Source organism: Phyllobates terribilis, unplaced genomic scaffold (genome assembly GCF_046119375.1).
Source record: "Phyllobates terribilis strain yellow unplaced genomic scaffold, ASM4611937v1 Scaffold_3__8_contigs__length_932513732, whole genome shotgun sequence".
Lineage (NCBI taxonomy): Eukaryota > Metazoa > Chordata > Amphibia > Anura > Dendrobatidae > Phyllobates > Phyllobates terribilis.
This window is the reverse complement of record NW_027362763.1, coordinates 324,323,032-324,350,552: the sequence shown is the minus strand read 5'-3', so window position 1 is coordinate 324,350,552 and position 27,521 is coordinate 324,323,032. Positions and strand designations below refer to the sequence as shown.

General features: G+C 44.8%; 1 protein-coding gene across 4 annotated transcripts in view; it reads right to left on the bottom strand.

Moving 5' to 3' along the window:
* LOC141259324 (probable cation-transporting ATPase 13A5) overlaps positions 1–27,521 on the bottom strand; it is a 749,831-nt gene that overhangs the window by 249,159 nt on the left and 473,151 nt on the right. For all 4 annotated transcript variants that reach the window (XM_073675084.1, XM_073675083.1, XM_073675085.1 and 1 more), the window contains 3 exons: positions 23,450–23,606; positions 22,769–22,886; positions 21,442–21,566 (listed from right to left, as the gene is read on the bottom strand). In XM_073675084.1, coding sequence (XP_073531185.1) covers positions 21,442–21,566; positions 22,769–22,886; positions 23,450–23,606 — 400 coding nt within the window. The remainder of the gene's footprint in view (positions 1–21,441; positions 21,567–22,768; positions 22,887–23,449; positions 23,607–27,521) is intronic.

Sequence of the window (27,521 nt, the reverse complement as noted above, 5' to 3'; positions counted from 1 at the left end):
GGAATCTGGCCACCACGTCATGGCTGCGTCGGTAGCCTGGTATTCATACTCAGTCCCCAGCCACCCGGCGACCGGGTGTCCATACTCAGTCCCCAGCCGCCCCGCGGCCGGGTGCCCACACACAGTCCCCAGCCGCGTGGGGGTGGCCGGGTGTCCATAAACGGTCCCCAGCCGCCCCTATTTGTCCCGGTGCGCCTTATACACAAGCGTGCATACCAAAACATTACCTGTGCCCTCCCCAGTGCATTTAGTGGGAAGGACAGCCTAACCACAAACACGTGGACAAGTGAATGTGGCCAGGAATGGTCCATCTCACTGACGCCTTCACACTGGGTTAATATTGTGGAAGCCAGGACACAGTTGGACACTGGGATGCAACACGTCCTCCAGACATAGAGGATTGCGGGTCCTGGGTCAATCAGGCTTCAACACAAAGTTCAGAAGGTAGACAGCAGCAGTGGTCTTCCTCCTACACAACGAGTAAATTATTCATGATCATGAGGCCATCCACCTCCTTAGCTTTCTGTTCCTTGGAATGCAAGCGCATGTATGTAGTAGCAACTAGGCCTGAGGTGGTCAGCGTTTTGGCGCATATTCTACCTCCTTCGAGGATTGCTGGATGTTTTCCTGCTACTATCCCAGTTCTATGACTCCCGTTAAAACAAAGCTTCAGGTGATGAATGATGGATGAGGTGGTGGCAAAGGAGAAAGAGCAGGAGGAACAGGGACCATTCACATCAATATCAGGCCAGCCAACCACACATGTCTTGTAGGATATGTTTCTGTAACAAAAGGAGCAGTTCGGCTACACAGTTATAGGGCATACAGTGAGTGCAATGCCTACCAAAAATTTCGAGCCACTCCAATGCCCCTTGGAAATGACATGGAGGTCAGAGGGCGTTAACTAAACCTTTTTTTCGATTTATAGCAACTGGGTCTCCCGTGCACTGTTGGTCTAAGCAGTGAACGGAAGGCTTTCCAAAAATTATGAGGAACTGCAATGCCCCTTACAAGAGCCATGTGTGGCACCCCAGGGGTCTGGTCACCACAGTAATAGAGATATTACGTCGGAGAGCAAGTGGGAGGTTTCCTGGTCAGGATCCCTTAAACATGCAACATCCTCCTGCCCCAGTCCTGGGAGGGGAGAATTCTGCCCTTATAAACTGGATCTGGAGCGGGGTTGAGTGAGTCAGAGAACAGTCAGAGTCAGAGTGAGAGCAAGGGAAAGTAACAGCAAGGAGCTCTGTAGGAGCTAGGAGCTAAAGACCAGGGACTGGAAGCTGAGCAGAGCTCGCCCTGGCAGAAGACAATAGGAACCGGACACAGGAGTCCGAAGCTGTGAGAACTTATATATCCAGCAGCAGAAACCAGCCGGCAGGGGATTTCAGGTCCTCTGGCCATAGAAGCCCGGAGGCTCAGTCACAAGCAAGGGACCAGCACCGCCGTCGTGGAGCGGAGGCTAACAGAAGGCCCCAAGTCACCAGCCATACGGGTGAGCACTACACGGTACACTCAGGGACGTGGGCTACTTCTGCCCGCTTACAGCAAGGTAGCCAGGAAGAGTGCAGACAGACGGGGAGGCCTACAACTCCACCTGGCCAGGGGAACTCCTGCTTGCTCACAGACTGACCAGGTCTCTTATGCTAGCCAGTACTCCCGGGAGGGTCTACCTTATAATCATCAGTAAAGACCCTGAACTGCACTGCAAATACTCTGAGTCGTTCCTGCTGTGCTCGTGCACCATCACCCCCATCATCCACACTCACTGCCCTGAGGCTATACTCCTCCCGAGGGGAGTTATCCCATTCTATGCTGCGCACACAACACCAGCCTCAGCGGTCTGCGTCGCAGCGTGGTACTCCCTGACCGCAATCCACGGGTGGCGCAGTCGGACAATTAACCTCAAAACCTAAGAAAGACTGCCACTGGTTTGACCAGCCTGAGCCACGGGACCGGGTCACCGCCACGGAGACTACAGACCCCAGAGACCCGGCACCAGGTATCCCACACACGTGTACACACGGCCCAGGGGGCGCGTCACATGCAGTACAGCATATTACAAACATAAGTCCCATTATTGGGGAGTGGGTGTCCCATAGTATTTGCTTATGCCTTGCAAGCAAAAGCTGCCAAAAATTAGGACGGAGCAACTTGCAATGCCCCTTACCAGAGCCATGCAGTACAGCATATTACAAACATAAGTCCCATTATTGGGGAGTGGGTCTCCCATAGTATTTGCTTATGCTTTCCCAGCAAAAGCTGCCAAAAATTAGGACGGAGCAACTAGCAATGCCCCTTACAAGAGCCATGCAGTACAGCATATTACAAACATAAGTCCCATTATTGGGGAGTGGGTGTCCCATGGTATTTGCTTATGCTTTCCCAGCAAAAGCTGCCAAAAATTAGGACGGAGCAACTTGCAATGCCCCTTACAAGAGCCATGCAGTACAGCATATTACAAACATAAGTCCCATTATTGGGGAGTGGGTCTCCCATAGTATTTGCTTATGCTTTCCCAGCACAAGCTGCCAAAAATTAGGACGGAGCAACTTGCAATGCCCCTTACAAGAGCCATGCAGTACAGCATATTACAAACATAAGTCCCATTATTGGGGAGTGGGTGTCCCATGGTATTTGCTTATGCTTTCCCAGCAAAAGCTGCCAAAAATTAGGATGGAGGAACTTGCAATGCTGGCACCCTGGTGGTATAGTGGTGGTGGAGGCTGAAGATAAGGAGAAGAAGATTAAACAGCCGAAACGAGGAAGCGTATACCCATGTGTGGGTGTGAAGCGCTGCATGTGAATACACCTCCCGAAATAACACAGTGGATTTGACTTTATGTTACTGTGCTGTCATTTGGTGGTGATGAGAAGTCTGGCCCAATCCAGCCCTTGTTCATTTTGATAAGGGTCAGCTTGTCAGCATTGTCAGTTGACAGGCGAGTGCGCTTATCAGTTATAATTCCCCCAGCGGCACTAAAAACACGCTCCGATAAAACGCTAGCGGCAGGGCAGGCCAGGACCTCCAAGGCGTACAGAGCGAGTTCATTTCAAGTGTCCAGCTTGGATACCCAATAATTAAAAGGCACAGAGGAATCACGGAGGACGCTGGAACGATCGGCAAGGTACTCCCTCACCATCTTTTGAAACTTTCCACTCCTTGTGAGAGTACCCCGCGCCTCAGGGCCTGTAAGCTGGGAGGGTGTCAGAAAACTGTCCCAGAACGTTGACAGTGTTCCCCTGCCTCTGCTGGATTGGAGTTGCATCTCTCTCGCCTGTACGCCTTGGTTGGGCAACGAACTGTGACCTCTGCCGCTAGCGTGTTCAGATGGGAATTTTTTTAAGAGTTCTGCAGCAAGGGCCTTCTGGTATTGCCCCATTTTTGTAGACCTCTCCATCTCAGGAATAAGAGAGTGAAAGTTCTTCTTGTAGTGGGGGTCTACAAGTGTCACCAACCAGTAATGACTGTCACCCAACATTTTGACAACGCGAGGGTCACGGTTAAGGCAGCGTAACATAAAGTCAGCCATGTGTGCCAGACTGGTAACGGGCAAGATTTCCGTGTCCTCACCAAGATGACAACTGACCATGCTCTCCTCCTCCTCCCCCCTGTCCTCAGGCCACCCACGCTGAACCGACGGTATGACACTTGTACAGGTACTACCGTCTACAACGCATGATAGCAGCTCCTGTTCTTCCTCCTCCTCCTCCTCCTCCTCTCCCTCATTGTCCCCCAATGCACGTTGGGATGAGATGAGGCTGGGCTGTGTGTAATCGCCCGCTACGGCTTCTTGATCCATCTCATCATACTCTGGCTGCAATGCCTCCTCTTTAATTCTCTGCAGAGAGCATTGCAAAAGACAGACAAGTGTGATGCTGACACTAATGATGGCGTCATCGCCATTCACCATCTTGGTGGCCTCCTCAAAGTTTGTCAGGATGGTACATATGTCAGACATCCAGGTCCACTCCTGAGGTCTTATGTGTGGAGTCTGACCTGAATATCGACGGCCTTGTTGCAGCTGGTACTCCAGAACTGCTCTCTTCTGCTCACAAATCCTTTGCAACATGTGGAGGGTAGAGTTCCAACGTGTGGGGACATCACACACCAGTCGGTGTGCCGGAAGCTGCAAACGCTGCTGCAACACAGCAAGGGCGGCGGAAGCTGTAGCCGACTTGCAAAAATGAGCTGACAGGCGGCGTACTTTCACAAGCAGATCTGGCAACTTGGGGTACGATTTAAGAAACCGCTGAACCACGAGGTTAAGCACATGAGCCAGGCATGGTACGTGTGTGATCTCACCTCGCCTCAGAGCCGCCACCAGGTTACGGCCATTGTCACACACGACCATGCCGGGATGTAGGTTCAGCGGTCTCAGCCACAGATCTGCCTGCTCTTTCACAGCTGTCCACAACTCACAAGCAGTGTGAGGTTTATCACCTAAGCTTATGAGTTTCAGCACAGCCTGTTGCCGCTTGGTGGAGGCAGTACTGCAATGCTTCCAGCTTGTAACTGATGTGGTGATATCTGAGATGGAGGCTGAACATGAGGAGGAGGAGGAGGAGGATGCGCAGGAGCTGTACACCTTGGGGGCAACTCTGACTGACATAGGGCCCGCAATCCTCGGTGTGGGGAGGATGTGTTCCGTCCCAAGGTCCGACTGGGTCCCGGCTTCCACTATGTTTACCCAGTGTGCCGTCAGAGAGATGTACCGTCCCTGGCCACAAGCACTTGTCCACATGTCCGTTGTCAGGTGGACTCTCCCAGTAACTGCGTTGTTGAAGGCACGGCAGATGCTTTGGGACATGTGCTTGTGTAGTGCGGGGATGGCACACCGGGCAAAATAGTGTCGGCTGGGGACCGAGTACCGAGGGACCGCCACCGGCATAAGATTGCGGAAGTATTCCGTCTCCACCAGCCTAAAAGGCAGCATTTCCAATGCAAGCAGTCATGAAATGTGCGAATTTAGGACTGTGGCCTGTGGGGCGTTAGCTGCGAATTTCCGCTTTCTTTCAAAGGTCTGGGATATGGACAATTGAACGCTGCGGTGGGACGTGGACGTGGACGTTGATGCTGTTTCTTGAGAACCTGCCATAACAAGTGAAGACTGAGAGGAGGGGGCATCTTTACATGCAGTATGGACAGGGGATTGCCTTGCACACACAACAGGGGGTTCTATTGCACACACAACAGTGGAAGAAGCAGTGGTGACACCCGCTGACACTGGTCGTGGACCCTGGGTTTCGCCCCACAAAGTCGGGTGCTTTGCTGCCATGTGCCTGATCATGCTGGTGGTGGTCAGGCTGGTAGTTTTGTCACCCCTGCTGATGCTGGCATGGCAGGTGAAACATATGGCCTTTTTGGGGTTATCAGCAGAGTCTTTAAAAAAATTCCAGACTCTGGAAGACCTACCGCTTGTACTGGCAACGTCCCTCGTGTTGGTGTTACGGGGAACGGTTGCCTGCCTTCTGTCTGCGGCCACCACACTGCTTCTTCCTGCCTGTTGGGGTACTCTGCCTCCCTCCCCCTGTGTGCTGCTGGCCTCACTCTGCATGTCCTCCTTCCATGTTGGGTCAGTTACTAGATCATCCACCACCTCCTCCTCTTCCACTTGCGCACCACGATCCTCCTCCTCACTTCCTGGCAATTGTGTCTCGTCATCGTCCACCTCTTGCGACAGATTGCCAACGTCGACTTCCTGTGGCCGTGGCTGTTCAAATAATTGGGCATCGCAACATGGGATCTCCTCTTCCACCACTTCAAGCGTATCAGGCGAGGGGCTCAAATATGGAAATGGACCAGTGAACAGCTCTTCAGAGTGTCCAAGTGTGGGATCACTTGCAGTCTGACGACACTCGGCATGGTGGGAGGAAGGAGCATCAGGGTGAGGAGGAGTATGCGGTCGAGACTCACGGCTACCAAGAGTTGACCGTGTGGAAGACAGACCGGAGGTGGTGGTGCCCAGGTAACTGGAAGTATTGTCTGCTATCCAATTAATAACCTGTTCACACTGATCAGTTCTCAATACTGGTGTTGTTCTGTGCTTCCCTAGTAATTTGGTCAAGAAGTGGGAGCGAGATGTGGCTGTTGGTTGTGGCACATTTTCACCTTGGCCACGGCCCCGTCCTCTGCACGAACCATCACCAGAACGTCCACTTCCACGTCCCTTGCCACGCGCCTTGCCCATTGTAAATGAAGTAAAATAGCTTACACTTGCACTATCAATTGAAAAAGGGTAATAAAGAGTAGATTAGAACCTTGGAAGAGGAAAACAACAGTTATTGTTTACAGGGGTATACCACACTTTTTTAAATAGAGATATTTGCGGCTGAACAGTGAGCGACACACTCAAACTGCTATTTTTTTAGATACCAAAGGCCCAAAACTGGATAGTACAGCGATTTGACCTGTGGAACTGCGAAACCACACTGGGATGTCGGGCCTACACAAGACTATTTTCAACAGATATATTTTTGTGTCACAACAGTCAGGAGACACTACTGTTTTTCTTTACGGAAAAAACTACCAAAACCTGAATAATAGAGATTTTTTACCGTGGAACAGCAAAACCACAGTTAAAATTTACTGGTGTATACCAGACTTTTTAAAATATATATATATTTGCGGCTGAACAGTGAGCGACACACTCAAACTGTTTTTTTTAGATACAAATGGCCCAAAAGTGGGTAATACAGAGGTTTGTACCGTGGAACTGCAAAACCACACTTGTATTTCTCGGGTCTACACCAGACTATTTTCAACAGATATATTTGTGTCTGAAAAATCAGGGAGACACTATTTTTTTTTACAGCAAAAAATACAAAAAGCAGGATAATAGAGATTTTTTACCATGGAACAGCAAAAGCACACTTCTGTCTCTCTGGCCTACACCAGACTATTTTCAACAGATATATTTGTGTCTAAAAAATCAGGGAGACACTATTATTATTTTTATACAGCAAAAAATGCCAAAAACAGGATAATAGAGATGTTTTACCGTGGAACAGCAAAACCACAGTAATAATTTACTGGTGTATACCAGGCTTTTTAAAATATATATATATTTGCGGCTGTACAGTAAGCGACACACTCAAACTGTTTTTTTTAGATACAAATGGCCCAAAAGTGGATAATACAGAGGTTTGTACCGTGGAACTGCAAAACCACACTTGTATTTCTCGGGCCTACACCAGACTATTTTCAACAGATATATTTGTGTCTGAAAAATCAGGGAGACACTATTTTTTTTTTTTTTACAGCAAAAAATGCAAAAAGCAGGATAATAGAGATTTTTTACAGTGGAACAGCAAAAGCACACTTCTGTCTCTCTGGCCTACACCAGACTATTTTCAACAGATATATTTGTGTCTGAAAAATCAGGGAGACACTATTATTATTTTTATACAGCAAAAAATGCCAAAAACAGGATAATAGAGATGTTTTACCATGGAACATCAAAATCACAGTAATAATTTACTGGTGTATACCAGGCTTTTTAAAATATATATATATTTGCGGCTGAACAGTGAGCGACACACTCAAACTGTTTTTTTAGATACAAATGGCCCATAGAACTGCAAAACCACACTTCTATTTATCTGGCCTACACCAGACTATTTTCAACAGATATATTTGTGTCTGAAAAATCAGAGGCACATTTTTTTTTTTGGGGGGGGGGGGGGGGCACCAAAAGGTTAATAAGATGGGTATTTGTACATTGTGAAGGAGGAAAAAAAAAAGAGGATTTAGATAAAAAAAAGGATTTTTCCTGGCCCCCGGGACCTGTAGCTAAGACCACCAATTTCAGCAACAGGAGCAGCACACAGGACTGTAATGCAGCGTTTGCTGGTATAACCACTGCGTCTCCTATACAGCCTGCCTGCCTGCCTGATATACCTGGGATGGATATTAGTCCTGAGAAGGACTGTTTGTTTGATCTGGCAGCCTTTACAGACCCTACACTAACTATTTTGCAGGATATATCTCTCCCTAAATCAGCAGCGCTGTCCCTACACTGTCTGATCCGCAGCGACTGTGTCCAAGATGGCGGCGCCCGGTTTTAAATACTCGAGGTGACGCTGTGCGGCCAGCCAATCACTGTAATGCCCACAAACAACATGGCTGCGGCATTACAGTGACAGGCTGGCATTCCTGCATGTTCATTGGCTCTGTAAAGAGCGCCAAACATGCAGAGCGGAGACCCGAGCTCCCGCCCGAGTAACCCGGAAGTGCTCGGTACTCGCCGAACATCCCGAGTAGCGTGATGCTCGGGCGAGTACCGAGCAGTGTCGAGCATGTTCGATCAACACTATTAATTAGAGATGAGCGGTGTTCGACTCGAACTGTTCGCCAATCTCAAATTTGAGCTGTTTTGGGCGGTGTTCGAGCCGTTCGGCGAACACGAACAATTTGAAAAAAATGCGGCTGTTCGAGGTTATGTTCGATAACTGTTCGTGCACCAAAATCATAACTGGATTTTTTCTCAGTAATGTTGAAAATTAATGTTAATACGCAGTTTGAGTGTACAGCGGGGCGGGCGGAGGGGCAGGGGATGGATCTCAGCAGGAATAATGAAGATCTCCATTTTTTTTTCTCTTTCCCGCATTTACAGTGGGGAGGTGCAGTCTGTCAGCCTATCAGCAGCGCACACACGGAGCGAACTGATTTTTTTTACACAAGCAAGTGCATGTGTCATTGGCAGTGTATGTCACATGTCCTTGCCCTATAAGACCCAGCCATTTTCCCCATCGCCACCATTTTCTCACTGCTGTAGCTGCGTGTTAGACGGCACCGCTGTTGCTGTGTGCGCTATACTTTGTAAATTTCAAGCCAATTTTCGCACAAATCTACAGATAGCTTGGGAGTAGGGAAGAGTTGTAATTGCGGTCCTTTTAAGGACTAGGTTACATCATTTCCTACGACTTTTATCAGGCAGGTCTGTGCTCTTAAATAGATAGGTTGTGGGAGTAAAGACTAATTGTAATTGCAGTCCTTTTCAGAGCTAGGTTACATCAGTTCCTATCACTTTTATCAGGCAGGTCTGTGCTCTTAAATAGATAGGTTGGGAGTAAAGACTAATTGTAATTGCAGTCCTTTTCAGGGCTAGGTTACATCAGTTCCTATGACTTTTGCCAGGCAGGTCTGTGCCAGTGCTTTGCAAGTTTTTTTCACAGCATTTGGCTAAATCTAGCAAAGCAAATCCTTTTTGGCCTATTGCAGAGTGTGTTAGTCAGTGGAGTAGCCTATCTGTGTTGAAAGCTACACCACCTATGTATAGAATACAATTTTTTTTACTGCACCTAGTGAAGTAAAACCTTTTGGGCATAGCATCATTCTATTAGTCCATCTATACTAACCTCCACCAGGTTGCAAATTCAATATAATATTTTTCTGCATCGAGCTCTGAAAAAATATTTAGGCTTATAGCAGTGTGTGGGACTTGTTCTATTAGTCCATCTATACTGACCTCCATCAAGTTGCAAATTCAATATAATTTTTTTCTGCATCTAGCTCTGAAAAAAATATTTAGGCTTCTAGCAGTGTGTGGGACTTGGTCTATTAGTCCATCTATACTGACCTCCATGAGGTTGCAAATTCAATATAATTTTTTTCTGCATCTACCTCTGAAAAAATATTTAGGCTTCTAGCAGTGTGTGGGACTTGGTCTATTAGTCCATCTATACTAACCTCCATCAGGTTGCAAATTCAATATAATTTTTTTCTGCATCTAGCTCTGAAAAAATATTTAGGCTTCTAGCAGTGTGTGGGACTTGGTCTATTAGTCCATCTATACTAACCTCCACCAGGTTGCAAATTCCATATAATTTTTATCTGCATCTAGCTCTGAAAAAATATTTAGGCTTCTAGCAGTGTGTGGGACTTGTTCTATTAGTCCATCTATACTGACCTCAATCAGGTTGCATATTCAATATAATTTTTATCTGCATCTAGCTCTGAAAAAATATTTAGGCTTCTAGCAGTCTGTGGAACTTGGTCTATTAGTCCATGTATACTGACCTCCATCAGGTTGCAAATTCAATATAATTTTTTTCTGCATCTAGCTCTGAAAAAATATTTAGGCTTCTAGCAGTGTGTGGGACTTGGTCTATTAGTCCATCTATAGTAACCTCCACCAGGTTGCAAATTAAAAATAATTTTTATCTGCATCTAGCTCTGAAAAAATATTTAGTCTTCTAGCAGTGTGTGGGACTTGTTCTATTAGTCCATCTATACTGACCTCCATCAGGTTGCAAATTCAATATAATTTTTTTCTGCATCTAGCTCTGAAAAAATATTTCAGCTTCTAGCAGTGTGTGGGACCTGTTCTATTAGTCCATCTATACTGCCCTCCATCAGGTTGCAAATTCAATATAATTTTTATCTGCATCTAACCCAGCCAATACTTTTGGCCTAATACCACAGTTTGGCCCCTCAGCTCTGCTCGCTTCCCATCCATTGTTTTTTTGTGCAAACAACTCCAGAGTTGTGAATTTGTTAACCACCAAAATGAGTGGAAAAAGGCCTGCTGCTGGTGGAAAGGGGAATAGGCGTGTTGGGAAGGGGAAAAAAGGTTGTGTCCGTGGGGTAGGTGTTAAAGCAACAGTAACATCTGCAGAAGAAAGACCATCTTCCAGTCAAACTAAAATGTCTACTTCTTTTAGCGGACAATGTGATAAGATCCCTTTCTTACGGCCACGCCAATCGCTACAAATTCCAGATGAGGCACAAAAACAGCAGGTGCTTCAACGGATATCAAGTGCTCCTTTAAGTGGGCTCTCCTCCACCTCAACTTCAACATCACAAATACTCCAGTCCTCAGAGGTGTCACCCCAATCGCACTTGCTTCCTCACAGCTCCCAAGTCTCCAGCTGCCCGTCTGTGTATGGGGTCGAACAGATGGTTGAGTCGGCAGAGCTGTTTACTCATACTATAGCCTGGGAATCAGAGGTCGGCTCCAGAGCTTCTGTGAATAAAGACTAGGAAATGATCTGCACTGATGCCCAGAATCTTTATGAGTCGGATCCAGGACCAGACGCAGAAGGTGCTGACCATAATGTAGACCCTCGTTCCCAAACTGTAACTCCTGTTGGTGGAGACAATGAGGAAGACGATGATGAGACTCAAATACCTGATTGGAGCGACAACTTGAGTTTTTTGTCAGGTCAGGAACACGTTGGCTCTGAGGACGACGGGTGTGATAACACACAGGGTGATGATGATAAGGTTGGAGATCCCACTTACTGTCAACCCACAGTCAGCCAAGAGATGAGGTCAGCAGAGGAGGTGGAGGAGGATGCTAGTGACGACGAGGTCAGGTTGCGCCTTCCTGGACAGAGACATAGTACTGGAAGCATGTCAACAACTGCATCCTCAAACACAACTCTGCCTCTGACCACAAGTCGTGGTGGCTCTTCAGGTCACATGGGTGCTAAGCCTTGCATAGCCTGGGCATTTTTTCAGATCGATAAAGATGACCCAACTCGTGTTATCTGTAACATTTGTCAGCAAAAGCTAAATAGAGGCCAAAAAATACATAGTTTGAGTACTTCATGCATGAACCGGCAGATGGACATGAAGCATAAGTTGCAGTGGGAAGCTCACTGTGCTACAATGCGGCCTAGCCGGCCGGGCCAACCACCGTCTTCCACATCTTGTGCATCCGCGGCCTCTTCCTCCTGTTTTGGGACGCAGACCTGCCACCTCTTTACCCGCAACAGCCAGCGTGATTGGCAGGTCATCATTTTCTTTGGAGGTGGTAACACCAGCTGGTGTTGAGCGCTGTCCGACATCGATAGCACCACCTTTGGATCAAGGCAACCTAACATGTCCGCCTGCATCTTCCTCACAGACCGGCAGTTTGCCGGGGACACCCTTCTCAACCCCGTCTAAGCACAACAGCCAGCCCTCGGTCCCTCAGATGTGGACAAGTAAAAGACCATTTCCTCCTAGCCATGAGAAAGCTAAGAGGTTGAATTTCACCATCTGCAAGCTCTTGGCTACAGAAATGCTGCCTTTCCGCCTGGTGGACACAGAGGATTTTTGAGACCTTATGTCCGTCGCAGTGCCCCAGTACCAGATGCCCAGTCGGAACTACTTCTCAAAGAAAGGTGTGCCTGCTCTCCACCAGCATGTCGCACACAACATCACCGCTTCTTTGAGAAACTCTGTGTGTGACAGGGTGCATTTCACCACAGACACTTGGACGAGTAGGCATGGACAAGGACGTTACATGTTGCTGACTGGGCACTGAGTAACTATGGTGACAGCAGGACAAGGGGCTGCTGTCCAAGTCTTGCCGTCCCCACGAGTTGTGCGTCAATCCTCTTTATCTCAAAGTTCCTCCACTGCTTCTGCCTCCTCAACATCCTCTCGGTCCTCCACCTGCACCCAAAGCCTGTCTGGTCATGCCACAAGCTTTCTAACTGCGCAGAAGGGACCCTGCACACCTCCTTACTATGCTGGCAGCAGGGCTCAACGTCATCAGGCAGTTTTTACTTTGAAATGTCTGGGAAATGTGAGTCACACAGCTGAGGAGTTGTGGTCAGCTCTGTAGAACCAGTTTCATGAATGTTTGTCTCCACTGGACCTGAAACCAGGGAAGGCCGTGTGCGACAATGCTACAAACCTGAGTGCGGCCCTTCGCCGGGGCAATGTCACACACGTGACTTGTATGGCTCACGTGTTGAACCTGGTTGTCCAGCAATTTTTAGCCCACTATCCCGGACTAGATGGCCTTCTGCAGAGGGCACGGTCGCTGTGTGCTCCCTTCCGCAGTTTGCATCCCGCAGCTCAGCGACTTACATCTCTACAGAAGTCGTTGGGCCTGCCACTTCACCGGCTAAAATGCGATGTGCCTACCCGGTGGAATTCAACTCTGCACATGTTGCAGCGACTGTGGCAGCACCGACAATCCCTGGTGCAATACGTTGTGACGTATAGCCTGGGCCAACGAGTTCCAGAGGTGGGGCAAATCACGCTGGAGGAGTGGTCTCAGATCAGGCACCTATGCACCCTTCTGCACAGTTTTGAAATGGCGACGAAGATGTTTAGTGCTGACGATGCCATTATCAGCTTGACTATTCCGGTGATTTACATGCTGGAGCACATGTTAAACAGAATTCGGAGTCAGGTGGTGGCACAAGAGGAGGTGGAGGAAGTAGAGGAGGAGGAGTTGTATGCGGAAGGGCTAACATCTGCAAGGTCCAGACGGTCGGCAGCACCAAGGCGGCAGGCATGTGAGGGTGGGGGAGATGGTTTTACCAGGGCACATGGTAGCAGCCAAATTAGTGAGGAAGGTGCAGGATCCCAGGAAGCAGTGGAGGACGAACTGATGGAAGACTCATCAGATGAGGGAGACCTTGATCACATTTCTGTTGTGCGAGGTTGGGGGGAGAGGACAGAGGAAGGAAGCATGATTATTACCTCGCCACCAACACAACAGGGACTTGGTGCTCCTGGATGCGCAAGACACATGAGTGCCTTCTTGCTGCACTACCTGCAACATGACCCTCGAATTGTGAGAATTAGAAATAATCCTGACTACTGGGTTGCCACACTGTTAGATCCCCGGTACAAAAGTAAATTTGCAGAAATTATTCCTGCCATAGAAAGAGATGCACGCATGCAGGAGTATCAGCAGAGACTGTTGCAGAATCTTACATGTGCTTTTCCACAAAACACCAGTGGTGCACGTAGTGAATCTCACAGTTCCAACTTGCCAACCGTGGGACCGTTGAGTGTTCAGCACTCAAACCGTAACAGAAACACAGTATCTGCTGGTAACATCAATTTTGCGTAATCATTTCACCACTTTTTTAGCCCATACTTTGCAAGGCCACTGGAGACAAGAAGTCTGACACATAGTCAACGCCTAGAGACGATGGTACAGGAGTATCTCCAAGTAAACATTGAAGCCATGACTGTGTCATTAGACCCTTGCTCTTTTTGGGCTTCCAATCTGGATAAATGGCCGGAGCTTGCCACAAACGCCTTGGAGATCTTGTCTTGCCCTGCAGCCAGCGTTCTGTCTAAATGTGTGTTCAGCGCTGCTGGTGGTGTGCTGACAGATAAGCGCACGCGGCTCTCCACTGATAATGTAGACAGGCTCACGTTCATAAAGATGAACAAATCATGGATCCGAAATGATTTTTCTACCCCTGTGTCATCCTGGGGAGAGTAAAAGCTTGATGATTTGTTAAAATCACCTCACCAACCATTTTAAGCTTTACAATTACTAATCATGTTTATCTGTATCTTGGCTGGAAAATAATTTGGGCTTTGTAGCAGTGTGCAGTACTGATTCTATCAGGCCATCTATACTAAGCTCCACCAGCTTTCAAATTAGTAATAATTTTTAGCTGCATCTAGCCCGGAAAATAATTTTGGGTCTCCTAGATGCGCAAGACACATGAGTGCCTTCTTGCTGCACTACCTAAAACATGACCCTCAGATTGTCAGAATTTGAAGTAATCCTGACTACTGGGTTGCCACACTGTTAGGTCCCCCACACTCTTCGATCAACCTTTTCATTTTAATAAAGAACAAAAATATGGTCATTTTTGAAATTATAAGCATTAGCAGGTTATTAGAAACTGAAATCAAACAGTTTTCAACTCAAAACTTTATTCTAGGTTATGTTACATTTGCACATAGGACCCCTTGTTCGAAAGGAGATTCTAAACTGTCTCATCCATTGAACTTGTCAGGTTTTGGATGGTTTCTGCTTCAATTGTTTTGCATGAGGACAGAATACCCTCCCAGAGCAGTTGCTTAGATGTGAACTGCCTCCCGCCATCATAGACACTCCTTTTGATGATGCTCCAGAGGATCTGAATGGGGTTGAGGTCAGGGGAGCATGGGGGTCACACTATAAGTTTGTCCCCTTTTATGCCCATATCAGCTAGAGATGCAGATGTGTTATGTGCAGCATGAGATCGTGCATTATCATGCATGAAAATGATCTTGCTGTGGAATACACGGTTCTTCTTCTTGAACCATGGCAGGAAGTGCTGTTTGAGAAACTCCACATACATTATGGAGTTCATCTTTACCCCTTCAGGGATCCTAAAGGGGCCGACAATCTCTCTCCCCATGATTCCAGCTCAAAACAATACTCCACCTCCTCCTTATTGGCGCTGTAGCCGTGTTTGCGTGGGGTGTCCATCAACCAGCCATCCTCCACTCCATCCATCTGGACCATCGAGCGTTGCACGGCACTCATCGTTGAACAAAACAGTTTTGAAGTCAGTCTTCATGTATTGTTTGGCCCACTGGAGCCGTTTCTGCTTGTGTGCAGTGGATAGAGGAGGTCGACAGGATGGCTTACGCACAGCTGCAAACCTCTGAAGGACTCTGCATCTTGTTGTTCGGGGGACGTTGGAGGCACCAGCAGCTTCAAAAACGTGTCTGCTGCTATGACAAGGCTTTTTTGCCGCTGCTCTTTTAACCTGACGTAATTGCCTGTAGGAAAGAGTCCTCAATTTTCCCTTATCAGCACGCACACGTGTGTACTGTGAATCAGCTACATACTTCATGATTGTGCGATGATCAGGATGAATTGTCTTGGCAATGTTGATTGTAGTCATGCCTTGACCTAAACACTCCACAATTTGTTGCTTCTCAGCAGCCGACACATCCTTTTTCTTTCCCATTTTGGCAGAAAATGTAGGCTGCTTAATAATTTGGGACAGCATTCTTAAGTAGTCTTGCCTTTCATTGGACACACCTGCCAAACTAATTAGCACAGGTGTCTGCAATTGCTTACAGTGATATAAAGAGCCCTGACACACATCACCACCAATGAGTTTAACTGACAAACAAACAAATTCTTCCCTTATCACTCCTAAACACTTTTTGCATAATAATTTGGAACACAGTGTACATATGCTTTTCCACAAAACACCAGTGGTTCACGTAGTGAATCTTACAGTTCTAACTTACCAACCCTGGTCTGTATGGAGTTGTTCAATAAAGGGTCCAAAATTAAGATAACATAGACGGGAGAGGTCTCTATGAATAGGAATTCCTAAGTATTTGATACCCTGTGAGGGCCAGGCAAAGGGAAAGTTGGACTGGATGGAATCCTGTATGGATTTGGGGAGGGAGACATCGAGGGCCTCAGACTTCGCTGCATTGATTTTAAAATTTGACCATGTAACAAAGTGATCTATTTCAGCCATAACAGCAGGGATGGATATATGTGATTGAGTGATATATACTAGGACATCATCAGCAAATGCAGAGCAATTGTACTCGTGCCTCCCACCTCAATCCACCTAATATTGGGGTTATGGCGAATTGATGAGAGCAGGTGCTCCGTCACTAGGATGTATAAGAGAGGGGACAGAGGACATCCCTGCCTTGTCGCATTGGTGATTATGAAAGGTGATGAAAATGTTCTGACGCGCCCCCTGGGTCTTGGGACACCCGGAGCCGGACCCTTTTTGGTGGATGCTGGTGGTTGTAGTCTCTGTGGCGGCGACCCGGTTCCGTTGCTCAGGGCGGTCAAACCAGTGGCGGAACTATTTATGTGGTTTTGATGTTTAAATGTCCGACTACGCCACCCGTGGATTGCGGTCAGAGTGAACCGCCGCTGCAGGGCAGATCGCTGAGGCTGGTGTTATGGGTGCAGCAGAGCGTAGTATAACTCCCCATTGGAGGAGTATAGCCTCAGGACAGTGTATGCGGAGGATGGGGGTGATGGTGCAGGGCAGCAGCAGTAACGCCACGGAGTCAGTGATGCAGTCCAGGGCCTTTACTCACAGTTCTTATTATCAAGACAACTTCTGCAGGTAACGGCTGCCCACGTCGTACTGTGCTCACCAGGTGAGGGGCTCAGACAACTCCAAGATAACTTTTGAGCGCTTCACAGGACCCCCTTTGTGTGTCCTTTGTCTGGCCTTTCTTACCAATGCTTCTGTCCGGCTGCCTCGGGCTTCCTCTTGGTAAACTTGGCGCCAATTTCCCTGACCCTATGTGGTGCCTTCCTAGCGGGTGTAGCGAGGGGCTGCGCCACATAAAATGTCAAAGCCTCCGGTTTCTAGCTGAGGGTCGTTTCCCGCCTCCACTAGTTTCGGGGACCTGTCTCCCCCTTTGGCCTGACCCCTCCACGCAGGTGGATTCGGGCGTGCGGTGGCGACTCGCCCGTCCGCACCCCTGGGATCCCTTCGTTCCTCGTTCCTAGAGCCTTCTCCGCTCCTCTTCCTTCCTTCTCCCTCTTCCAGGCCTGGGCCTCTGTTACTAGGCCCGCCTCCGGAGCAGAGCTCATGCAGAGCCCCTGCTCCCTGTCACTTCTGCTCAGACTTCTCTGCACTGAACTAAGATGGTGCCCACCTTTTATACTCCCTTCTCAATGCACCCAGGAACTGCTTCCTCCCTGCTCCTGCACTACAGGGTTTCCCTTCCTCGGTGTTCCCTCCCCCCACTCCAGCCAGGGACTGTCATGCCCATCTCAGGGGCATATTGGTCGCCCTGCCCCACGGCAATGTGGTGTAATGCATGCAGGTGTCGGGGTCCTGATCCACACTCCATCCTTACCTGAGAGTGAGATATCACACCTCTGGGTGAGGTGCAATACCTCTGTAGCAACCGAGCCCTCAGAGTGCTACAGTTCCATTTATCTTCAGCCTAGGTGACGTATTGCGATACAGGGCCGTGATTTTGGCTATAAAAGGGTCCCCTAGACCCCTACCCCAAGCTTTTTAAGAGAATAATATATGGCGTGCCAGGAGACTCTATGGAATGCTTTCTCAGCATCCAAAGAGAGTATCTAATTACAAATTTTTAACTGCATCTAGCCCAGGAAATACTTTGTGCCTAGTAGCAGTATCTGCTAGTCAGCGGATTATCCCAGCTGTTAAGCAAGCTACACCACCTGTAGTTTGGACACTTCATTTTTTCAAAGGAAATGCTTCGGGACCCCGGGATACTCAGTGAAGAGCATCAGGAGGCACCCCAAGGCATAGGGGCTGGGACTGGCGGTAGGACGCCTTGCGGTGGACAGCCGAGCTAGATCCTTATCAAGGCTTTTTAACTGCAGCAGCTTTAGTGGACGCCACTGGAGCTGGAATTACGCGGCTGCTGGCATGAGACTTGCCCTCCAATAGATCCTTGCAAAAGGATTTAAAGTGTATTCATTCAAATTAGAGAGACAATTTAAATTAAAATGCTTAGACCTGCCTCCACCACAGGAGGGCTCGCTCGAACCACCAGTGGACAGGCACCAGTATTGGGAGAGGGGGGCTGGCCGTTAGGGTCCACCGCAGCTCTGGCACAAACCCGGCGACACGGAGGTCGCACCACGGGCAGGAACGGACTGGCCGTGTCGGCTTCGCACTTTTTCTGTTTTAGAAGGGCATGACATGCCTATATCTGTGTCTTCCCCTCCTTTTACTCCTCCACCTCTTTTCTTTTCGCATGACTATATGTACTTGTCACTTTTCCATGTGTTAGATGTGTCTTCTGAGCAGTTTGTCAGCTTTTGGACACCTTTGAAGGTGTTTTCTATGTGTTTCTATGTGTTTTTGTTTGCCTGCCATTGGTTTTAACGGTGTTCGAAGGTGTTCGACAAACAGTTCGACGAACAGTTCGGCGAACATACGGGTGTTCGACGAACCGAACTCGAACACTACGGGGGTGGCTCAATACTATTATTAATATGAAGGACGGACTTAAAATAACCCTGATAGCCATTTAAAGATCATGCCTATTGTGGAGGTTGGCACCTTAAAAAGTGAATTTGGCGCCCCCACTCCATGGTGACTGTCCCTAACTATCCCTGTAATGCCCTAAGTGAGCTATAACAGAAGAATAAGGTGACTGCCTAATCTAATACAATGATTTTCCTGGCATAGGTATAATGAAGTATTAAAATAAACCCAGATATACAGTACAGACCAAAAGTTTGGACACACCTTCTCATTTAAAGATTTTTCTGTATTTTCATGACTATGAAAATTGTACATTAACACTGAAGGCATCAAAACTATGAATTAACACATGTGGAATTATATACTTAACAAAAAAGTGTGAAACAACTGAAAATATGTCTTATATTCTAGGTTCTTCAAAGTAGCCACCTTTTGCTTTGATGACTGCTTTGCACGCTCTTGGCATTCTCTTGATGAGCTTCAAGAGGTAGTCACCAGAAATGGTCTTCTAACAATCTTGAAGGAGTTCCTAGAGATGCTTAGCACTTGTTGGCCCTTTTGCCTTCACTCTGTGGTCCAGCTCACCCCAAACCATCTCGATTGGGTTCAGGTCTGGTGACTGTGGAGGCCAAGTCATCTGGCGTAGCACCCCATCACTCGCCTTCCTGGTCAAATAGCCCTTACACAGCCTGGAGGTGTGTTTGGGGTCATTGTCCTGTTGAAAAATAAATGATGGTCCAACTAAATGCAAACTGGATGGAATAGAATGCCGCTGCAAGATGCTGTGGTAGCCATGCTTGTTCAGTATGCCTTCAATTTTGAAGAATTCCCCAACAGTGTCACCAGCAAAGCACCCCCACACCATCACACCTACTCCTCCATGCTTCACGGAGGGAACCAGGCATGTAGAGTCCATCCATTCACCTTTTATGCGTCGCACAAAGACACGGTGGTTGGAACCAAAGATCTAAAATTTGGACTCATCAGACCAAAGCACAGATTTCCACTGGTCTAATGTTCATTCCTTGTGTTCTTTAGCCCAAACAAGTCTCTTCTGCGTGTTGCCTGTCCTTAGCAGTGGTTTCCTAGCAGCTATTTTACCATGAAGGCCTGCTGCACAAAGTCTCCTCTTAACAGTTGTTGTAGAGATGTGTCTGCTGCAAGAACTCTGAGTGGCATTGAGCTGGTCTCTAATCTGAGCTGTTGTTAATCTGCGATTTCTGAGGCTGGTGACTCGGATAAACTTATCCTCAGAAGCAGAGGTGACTCTTGGTCTTCCTTTCCTGAGGCGGTTCTCATGTGAGCCAATTTCTTTGTAGGGCTTGATGGTTTTTGCAACTGCACTTGGGAACACTTTCAAAATTTGCCCAATTTTTCACACTAACTGACCTTCATTTCTTAAAGTAATGATGGCCACTCGTTTTTCTTTACTTAGCTGCTTTTTTCTTGCCATAATACAAATTCTAAAAGTCTATTCAGTAGGACTATCAGCTGTGTATCCAGCAGACTTCTGCACAACACAACTGATGGTCCCAACCCCTTTTATAAGGCAAGAAATCCCACTTATTAAACCTGAAAGGGCACACCTATGAAGTCAAAACCATTTCCGGTGACTACCTCTTGAAGCTCATCAAGAGAATGCCAAGAGTGTGCAAAGCAGTCATCAAAGCAAAAGGTGGCTACTTTGAAGAACCTAGAATATAAGACATATTTTCAGTTGTTTCACACTTTTTTGTTAAGTATATAATTCCACATGTGTTAATTCATAGTATTAATGCCTTCAGTGTGAATGTACAATGTTCATAGTTATAAAAATACAAAAAAATCTTTAAATGAGAAGGTGTGTCCAAATTTTTGGTCTGTACTATATATGACACAGAAACTAATATTCAATTAAATATAACATTTATTAATGATATAAAAACAAATGGATAAAATAAAGGGAAAAAAATGACACAAAGAAGGACCAGACAAAGGGAGGTCAGCAATATTAGACAATAGCAAAATATCATACATATGACACAATATATACCATAAATAGTATCAAGCAGGGGACTAGGCAGTTTAATATAACCCACTAAGAAAAAAGACTAGATAAATGCATAAATATTAAGGTGTATAGTGATATTAAGAGTTAAGTGCATAGTGCTAGATCAACAACTCTATAGGGACCTATGTACTAATAAATAATAGTGAAGTCAAATTAGTGACATGATCAATATTATACCCCTGTTGTCAGGAATAAATATAGCCGCATCAATTAATATGGTATAAATAAACATATGTACAAAAAGTACCTCATATCAATAAAATAATAATAAAATCCAAAAATAATACTGACCCCCTCATGGCTGGACAGATCCAAAGCGCATTGCGCCGATTGCTTTTACAAACCTCAGCAAGCTAAAAACATTTGGACTAAGTAACACCCGTAACAGTCCAATTATGTTTTTGTAAAAAAAATAATAATTAAGGAATAATAATGAATATCTAATATTATAGCACTGGATCTTAACTACAACCAGTAAAAAAAAAAAAAAAGCTTAATTATTGTCCTGTTCACAGAGTTTGGAGCTTTCTTTACTCTGTACAGGACTCTATTTTTGGTAACACTCGTAACACCCAGCTTTAACATTTTTTTCAGTACTATTTAAATAGTAAGTATTAAGACATTTCTGCTTCTACCTTAAAAACAAATGTGGTATGTTTCCTTATAATTTAATTATACATTTTAACAAGTGTTAATGTAACACTTCCTAAATGTAATAATAATTAAATGAAAAACAAAAATACCTGTGACCATGACAGTCCTAATATTGGCTTCACTGAGTTCTTGTAGTACAGAACTGGTTTCTGGTTTAAGTCGATTTTCTAGGATCAGTAGGCCAAGAAATGTAAGGTCACGCTCCACTACTTCCCTTTTAAGATAAAATATTTTCATTAAAGCAGCAGTAAATTTGTGTCCTTCATCTATAAGTCATTATCTTTGTGTAGTACTTGTCCAGCATTTAGCTTCCTCTGACACTTCTTTTTCCCTTCTAGGAAAGTACTCAACTGGCAATTACTTTCTTGTAGTTAAAGGAAATCTGACAGCTGATGCAGAGAGAGACATGTCACTCAAGGGAAACCACCAGGAACCTCCCTGTCCGGCTAGTCCCTATTTGGTCTAGGCCCCGGCGGCCTATAAAGTATGTTTTTTCTCGGAAATGCTGCAGTGTTTCAGAGCCAGACATACCTGGCTGAAATCATACAGGCAATGTCTGATATATGCTGCTCATGGATCTGGCAGCATGTATTAGCTGTCAGGTTCCCTTTAAGTGCTAATTCTTTTCAAGCAGCAGAACTATTAAGGAGTGATTTGAATTTAGTTTCACTGTTTAGTGATATTTTTGGCAGTCTAATGCCTCTTGTCTTATCACATACACAGCCTTACAAAATTATACATTTACATATCAGAGAGGACTTGTACAGACAATAAATACATAGTAGAGTAACACATAATTCATTAGATACCAATAGTAGTGAGGGCCCTGCTCGCAAGCTTACAATTTATGAGGAAATAGGGGTGACACGAAAGGTAAATGGTTAAAAGTGCTTGTACTATAATGTCCAGCCATCAATATAATAAATAAGGTATTCATATAATGCTGCATGAGTCAGTTACCTGCCAGTATCTGTATAAGTATAGATACAAAGTACTATTAAGTGCATGGAGGGTGTGCACACAGATACTATGAGGAACCAGATTTGGAAGGGCAAAACTGGAATAGTTAAATAAGTAGAGTGAGGCGATAGGCCAGTCTAAAGAAATGCCTATCGCTTCACCTCAACGCACTATGAGAAGTTGCACAAAATATTATGAGTTTTGTTGTTTTTCAAAGTGGGCTGAGATGGGGAGTAGACGGGGTGGGATAGGGCATGGCAACGCTCAACTGACAAATTCATCAAAAATGGCAGCATACATTGTGCCAGGAATCTTTCTCCAGTTCCTGACTGAAAAAACATTTCTGCTGAGGTGTATATAAGCGAGTGCACATCCCTCATGAAGACTGGCATACAAAACCCCAGTATTAATAAATTGGGGTCTATATACTGAAGTATATGTAAAAGTCATTGTTACCTGTCTGTGTCAAAAGACTCTGGCAGATCTTCTTTTTGCAGTGACCGACAAGCTAGCCCAATTACTCGGAAGCCTTGTATTGTGTAGTCATCAAGTTTCTGAGAGAAGTTGTCTGGAACTAGTAAGAAATGACAAACACTACTCAAAATCAAAATTATCTATAGCCATATAGACTGTAGTAAAATACTCCATATGTTGATTACAGTTCCATAAATTTAGGTAGGAATATTTTATAATTATAAAAATCATAGACAGACAGATTTATACTTTCCTTTGTATTAGAAGTGAATATTTATGATTGCACACATGCCAAATTGTGCTAAAATTAGGTGCAAACAATGCTGCAAAGTGAACTAATAGGTGGTGTAAAGTTAGATAGTGTATATGTCCAAAGATGCACTGAAGTTAAAGTTTATATTGCCCTACTTGTTGATCTCAAAGAAATAGCACAAGTATGGCAATATACTGTAAATATCTAAATGGACCATAATTTGCATAATTATATATTCATAACCAATTTATTTTTACCTATTGTGCAAACTTCCACATTTTGAATTATCCAGATTTTTGCATTTTATAACCAGTGTACAAATGTAAAATATTAAGTCAACAAATAATTAGTCAATAATGACACTACACATCATAGCTATTCTAACTTTACTATACTTGCTTTGTAGTTACCTGTTTCTGGTTTGCAAAAGCACACTACCATTTCAGGTGCCCCTTTCATGAACAGTGTCATATTACTCTCTCCAATGACCTGGGCAATGACAGACATGCGCTGTGAAGTGGAGGAGAATGGGAACTGGTGCAGAATAAGAATTCCTTCCACTGGTGTCTACTTGATGCAGATATAAGAATTTGAGAAACTGTTATTAATGAACGAGAATTTAATTATCTTGTACTGCTTATAGCAAATTCAATATATAAAATGCTGTTTATAAGCAATAATGGTACATTAACACATTTCATTCATTTAACCCTGCTGTTCTGATCGCATTTACTATACACTTGTACTGTTTCGGGTCAATATGACCCGACCTATAAAAAATGTTGATTTTAGCTACTGTAAGTGTTTTATTTGAATACCTATTTCATTATTAAACTGTATGTGAACATGGTTGATCATAAACAAATGAAAATTTTTTCAGAAAAAGGTTACACGGGCTGTTTGCAATTATGTTCGCTTTATAGCATTCTGCACACAAATAACAAACATGCTTTAGATTTCTATTACTATAATAAGAAATCTAACTAAATATAACTTTGTGTTAACATATTTTATAAAACAACAAATGAAAAATAATGAAAAAAACGAACTATAGAAATAAATAACAATAAAAGAGAAAAAAATCTATAACCAGTTTCACAAAAAAAGAGCTTATATACTACAGTAAGGGCCCCATCACTCTACCAGCAATGAAGAAAGTGCAGTGTGACCGCTACGCTTGCAATGCTGGAGCCTCGCATTTGTGACGTTGCAGGATCGCAATCGCAGCGTGCATCTCTGTATGTGTGATGGGACCCTAAAACAGACCCTGTTCAAATCTGTACTCAATGCTCATCCATGCAATCAATATATCACATCAGTGAGAATATATCCCCTCCTAGACAAACATTCAGTCTACACAAGCCTAAGGGTACCTTTAGACTGGCACACATTAGCTTACATCATGACACAGTAATCAAAAAATGACTTTAAAATATGCAATCTAAAGAACAGAATTGAATAATTTGAGAAGAAAAGCATAGCTTATATGCTACATACCTGTAAAGATGTGTATTCACAGCTCAGTGTCCTCTCTCACAAAATTGAAAGAGAAATGACTGGATGAATCATCATTAGGTGTCTACAAACTTGTAATCAATCAGTTTGCATATTTTTAGGGTGAAATGTAGTCACTGTGCTGTTTCATATAAAGCTAAGCTTAAGGAGAGAGCTTCCTCAGGATATTAGAAAGAACATTATAGACAAATGTGTTAAAGGTAAAGAACATAAGACCATTTGGAAAAGCTTGATGTTCCTGTTACTACAGCTGCAAATATTATTCAGAAGTTTAAGGTCCATCAGACTATAGGCAACCACCCTGGATGTAGCCGCAAGAGGAAAATTGATGACAAATTGAACAGACGGATAATACAAATGATTACCAAAAAGCCAAGAACAATTTTGAAAGAGATTAGAAGTGAACTCAAAAATCAAAGTGCATTAGTGATCGAGGATGAATCCACTGTTGAAAGCAAATCATAAAAAAGCGAGACTGGAATTTGACAAAATGCATATTGATAAGTCACATCTTCTGGGAGAATGTCCTTTGGACAGATGAGACAAACTGGAGATTTTTTGGCAAATCACATCACCTTTGTTCACAGATGCAAAAATGAAGCACACACAGAAGAGAACAGTGTACCTGCTGTGAAACATGGAGGAGGCTCAGTTACAGTGAGTGCGGAAAGTATTCAGACCCCTTTAAATTTTTCACTCTTTGTTTCATTGCAGCCATTTGGTAAATTCTAAAAAGTTCATTTTTTTTCTCATTACAGTACACTCTGCACCCCATCTTGCCTGAAAAAATACAGAAATGGAGACATTTTTACAAATTTATAAAAAAGAACAACTGAAATATCACATGGTCATAAGTATTCAGACCATTTGCTCAGCATTGAGTAGAAGCACACTTTTGAGCTACAATAGCCTTGAGTCTTCTTGGGAATGATGCAACAAGTTTTTCACACCTGTATTTGGGGATCCTCTGCCATTCTTCTTTGCAGATCCTCTCCAGTTCCGTCAGGATGGATGGTGAACGTTGGTGGACAGCCATTTTCAGATCTCTCCAGGGATGCTCAATTGGGTTTAGGTTAGGGCTCTGGCTGGGCCAGTCAAGAATGGTCACAAAGTTGTTCTGAAGCCACTCCTTTGCTATTTTAGCTGTGTGTTTAGGGTCATTGTCTTGTTGGAAGGTGAACCTTCGGCCAAGTCTGAGGTCCAGAGCACTCTGGAAGAGGTTTTCATCCAGGATATCTCTGTACTTGGCAACATTCATGTTTCCTTCAATTGCAACCAGTCATCCTGTCCCTGCAGCTGAAAAACACCCCATAGCACGATGCTGCCACCACCATGTTTCACTGTTGGAATTATATTGGGCAGGTGATGAGCAGTGCCTAGTTTCCTCCACACATACCGCTTAAAATTATCACCAAAAAGTTCTATCTTTGTCTCATCTGACCAGAAAATCTTATTTCTCATAGTCTGGGAGTCCTTCATGTGTTTTTGAGCAAACTCTATGCAGGCTTTCATATGTCTGCATTGGGGAGAGGCTTCCGTCGGGCCACTTTGCCATAAAGGCCCGACTGGTGGAGGGCTGCAGTGATAGTTGACTTTGTGGAACTTTCTCCCATCTCCGTACTGCATCTCTGGAGCTCATCCACAGTGATTTTGGGGTTTTCCTTTACCTCTTTCACCAAGGCTCTTCTCCTACAATTACTCAGTTTGGCTGGACGGCCAGGTCTAGGAAGACTTCTGGTGGTCCCAAACTTCTTCCATTTAAGGATTATGGAGGCCACTGTGCTCGTATGAGCCTTGAGTGATGCAGAAATTATTTAATAACCTTGGCCAGATCTGTGCCTTGCCACAATTTTGTCTCTTAGCTCTTTGGGCAGTTCCTTTGAGCTCATGATTCTCATTTGCTTGTCTGACATGCATTGTGAGCTGTGAGGTCTTATATAGACAGGTGTGTACCTTTCCAAATCAAGTCCTATCAGTTTAATTAAACACAGTTGGACTCCAATGAATGAGTAGAACCATCTCAAGGAGGATCACAAGGAAATGGACAGCATGTGACTTAAATATGAGTGTCTGAGCAAAGGGTCTGAATACTTGTGACCATGTGATATTTCAGTTTTTCTTTTTTAATAAATTTGCAAAAATTTCGACATTTCTGTTTTTTTTTTCAGTCAAGATGGAGTGCAGAGTGTACTTTAATGAGAAAAAAAATGAACTTTTTAGAATTTACCAAATGGCTGCAATGAAACAAAGAGTGAAAAATGTAAAGGGGTCTGAATATTTTCCGTACCCACTGTATGTCTTGGTACTGCTTTGCTGCATCTGGAACAGGGTGTCTTGAATCTGTGTAGGTTACAATGAAGTCTCAAGCCAATCAAGGCATTTCAGAGTGAAATGTGCTGCCCAGTGTTAGAAAGCTTGGTCTGAGTCGCAGGTCAGGGGTCCTTCAAAAGGATAATAACCCAAAACACACTGCTAAAATATCCAAAACTGGCTAACAGCAAAGCAATTGACTATTCTGAAGTGGCCTTCTATGGGCCCTGATCTAATTCCTATAGAATATGTGTTGAAGGAGCTGAATCATGCAGTCTGGAGAAGACTCCTTCACACCTGAGACAACTGGAGCAGTTTGCTCATGAGAAGTAGGCCAAAATACCTGTGGACAGGTGCAGAAGTCTCATTGAGAGTTACAGAAATCATTTGCTTGCAGTGATTGCCTCAAAGGTTGTGAAACTAAATATTAAGTTAAAGACTAACATAATTTTTGCCCAGCCCATTTTCATTCGTTTTTTTTTTTCATTTTCTGTTGAAATACAATTAAATAGCATTGTCTGATATTAGTTGATATTCTGTAAGTTTAACTTTAAAATGTCTTTTATCAGTTTCAAGTTACAGTATTTCAGTGATCATTGTGGGTTCTTCTTACCTTTACAGAGGAGTGCCGACCATTTTGTCCATGTGTGCATATAT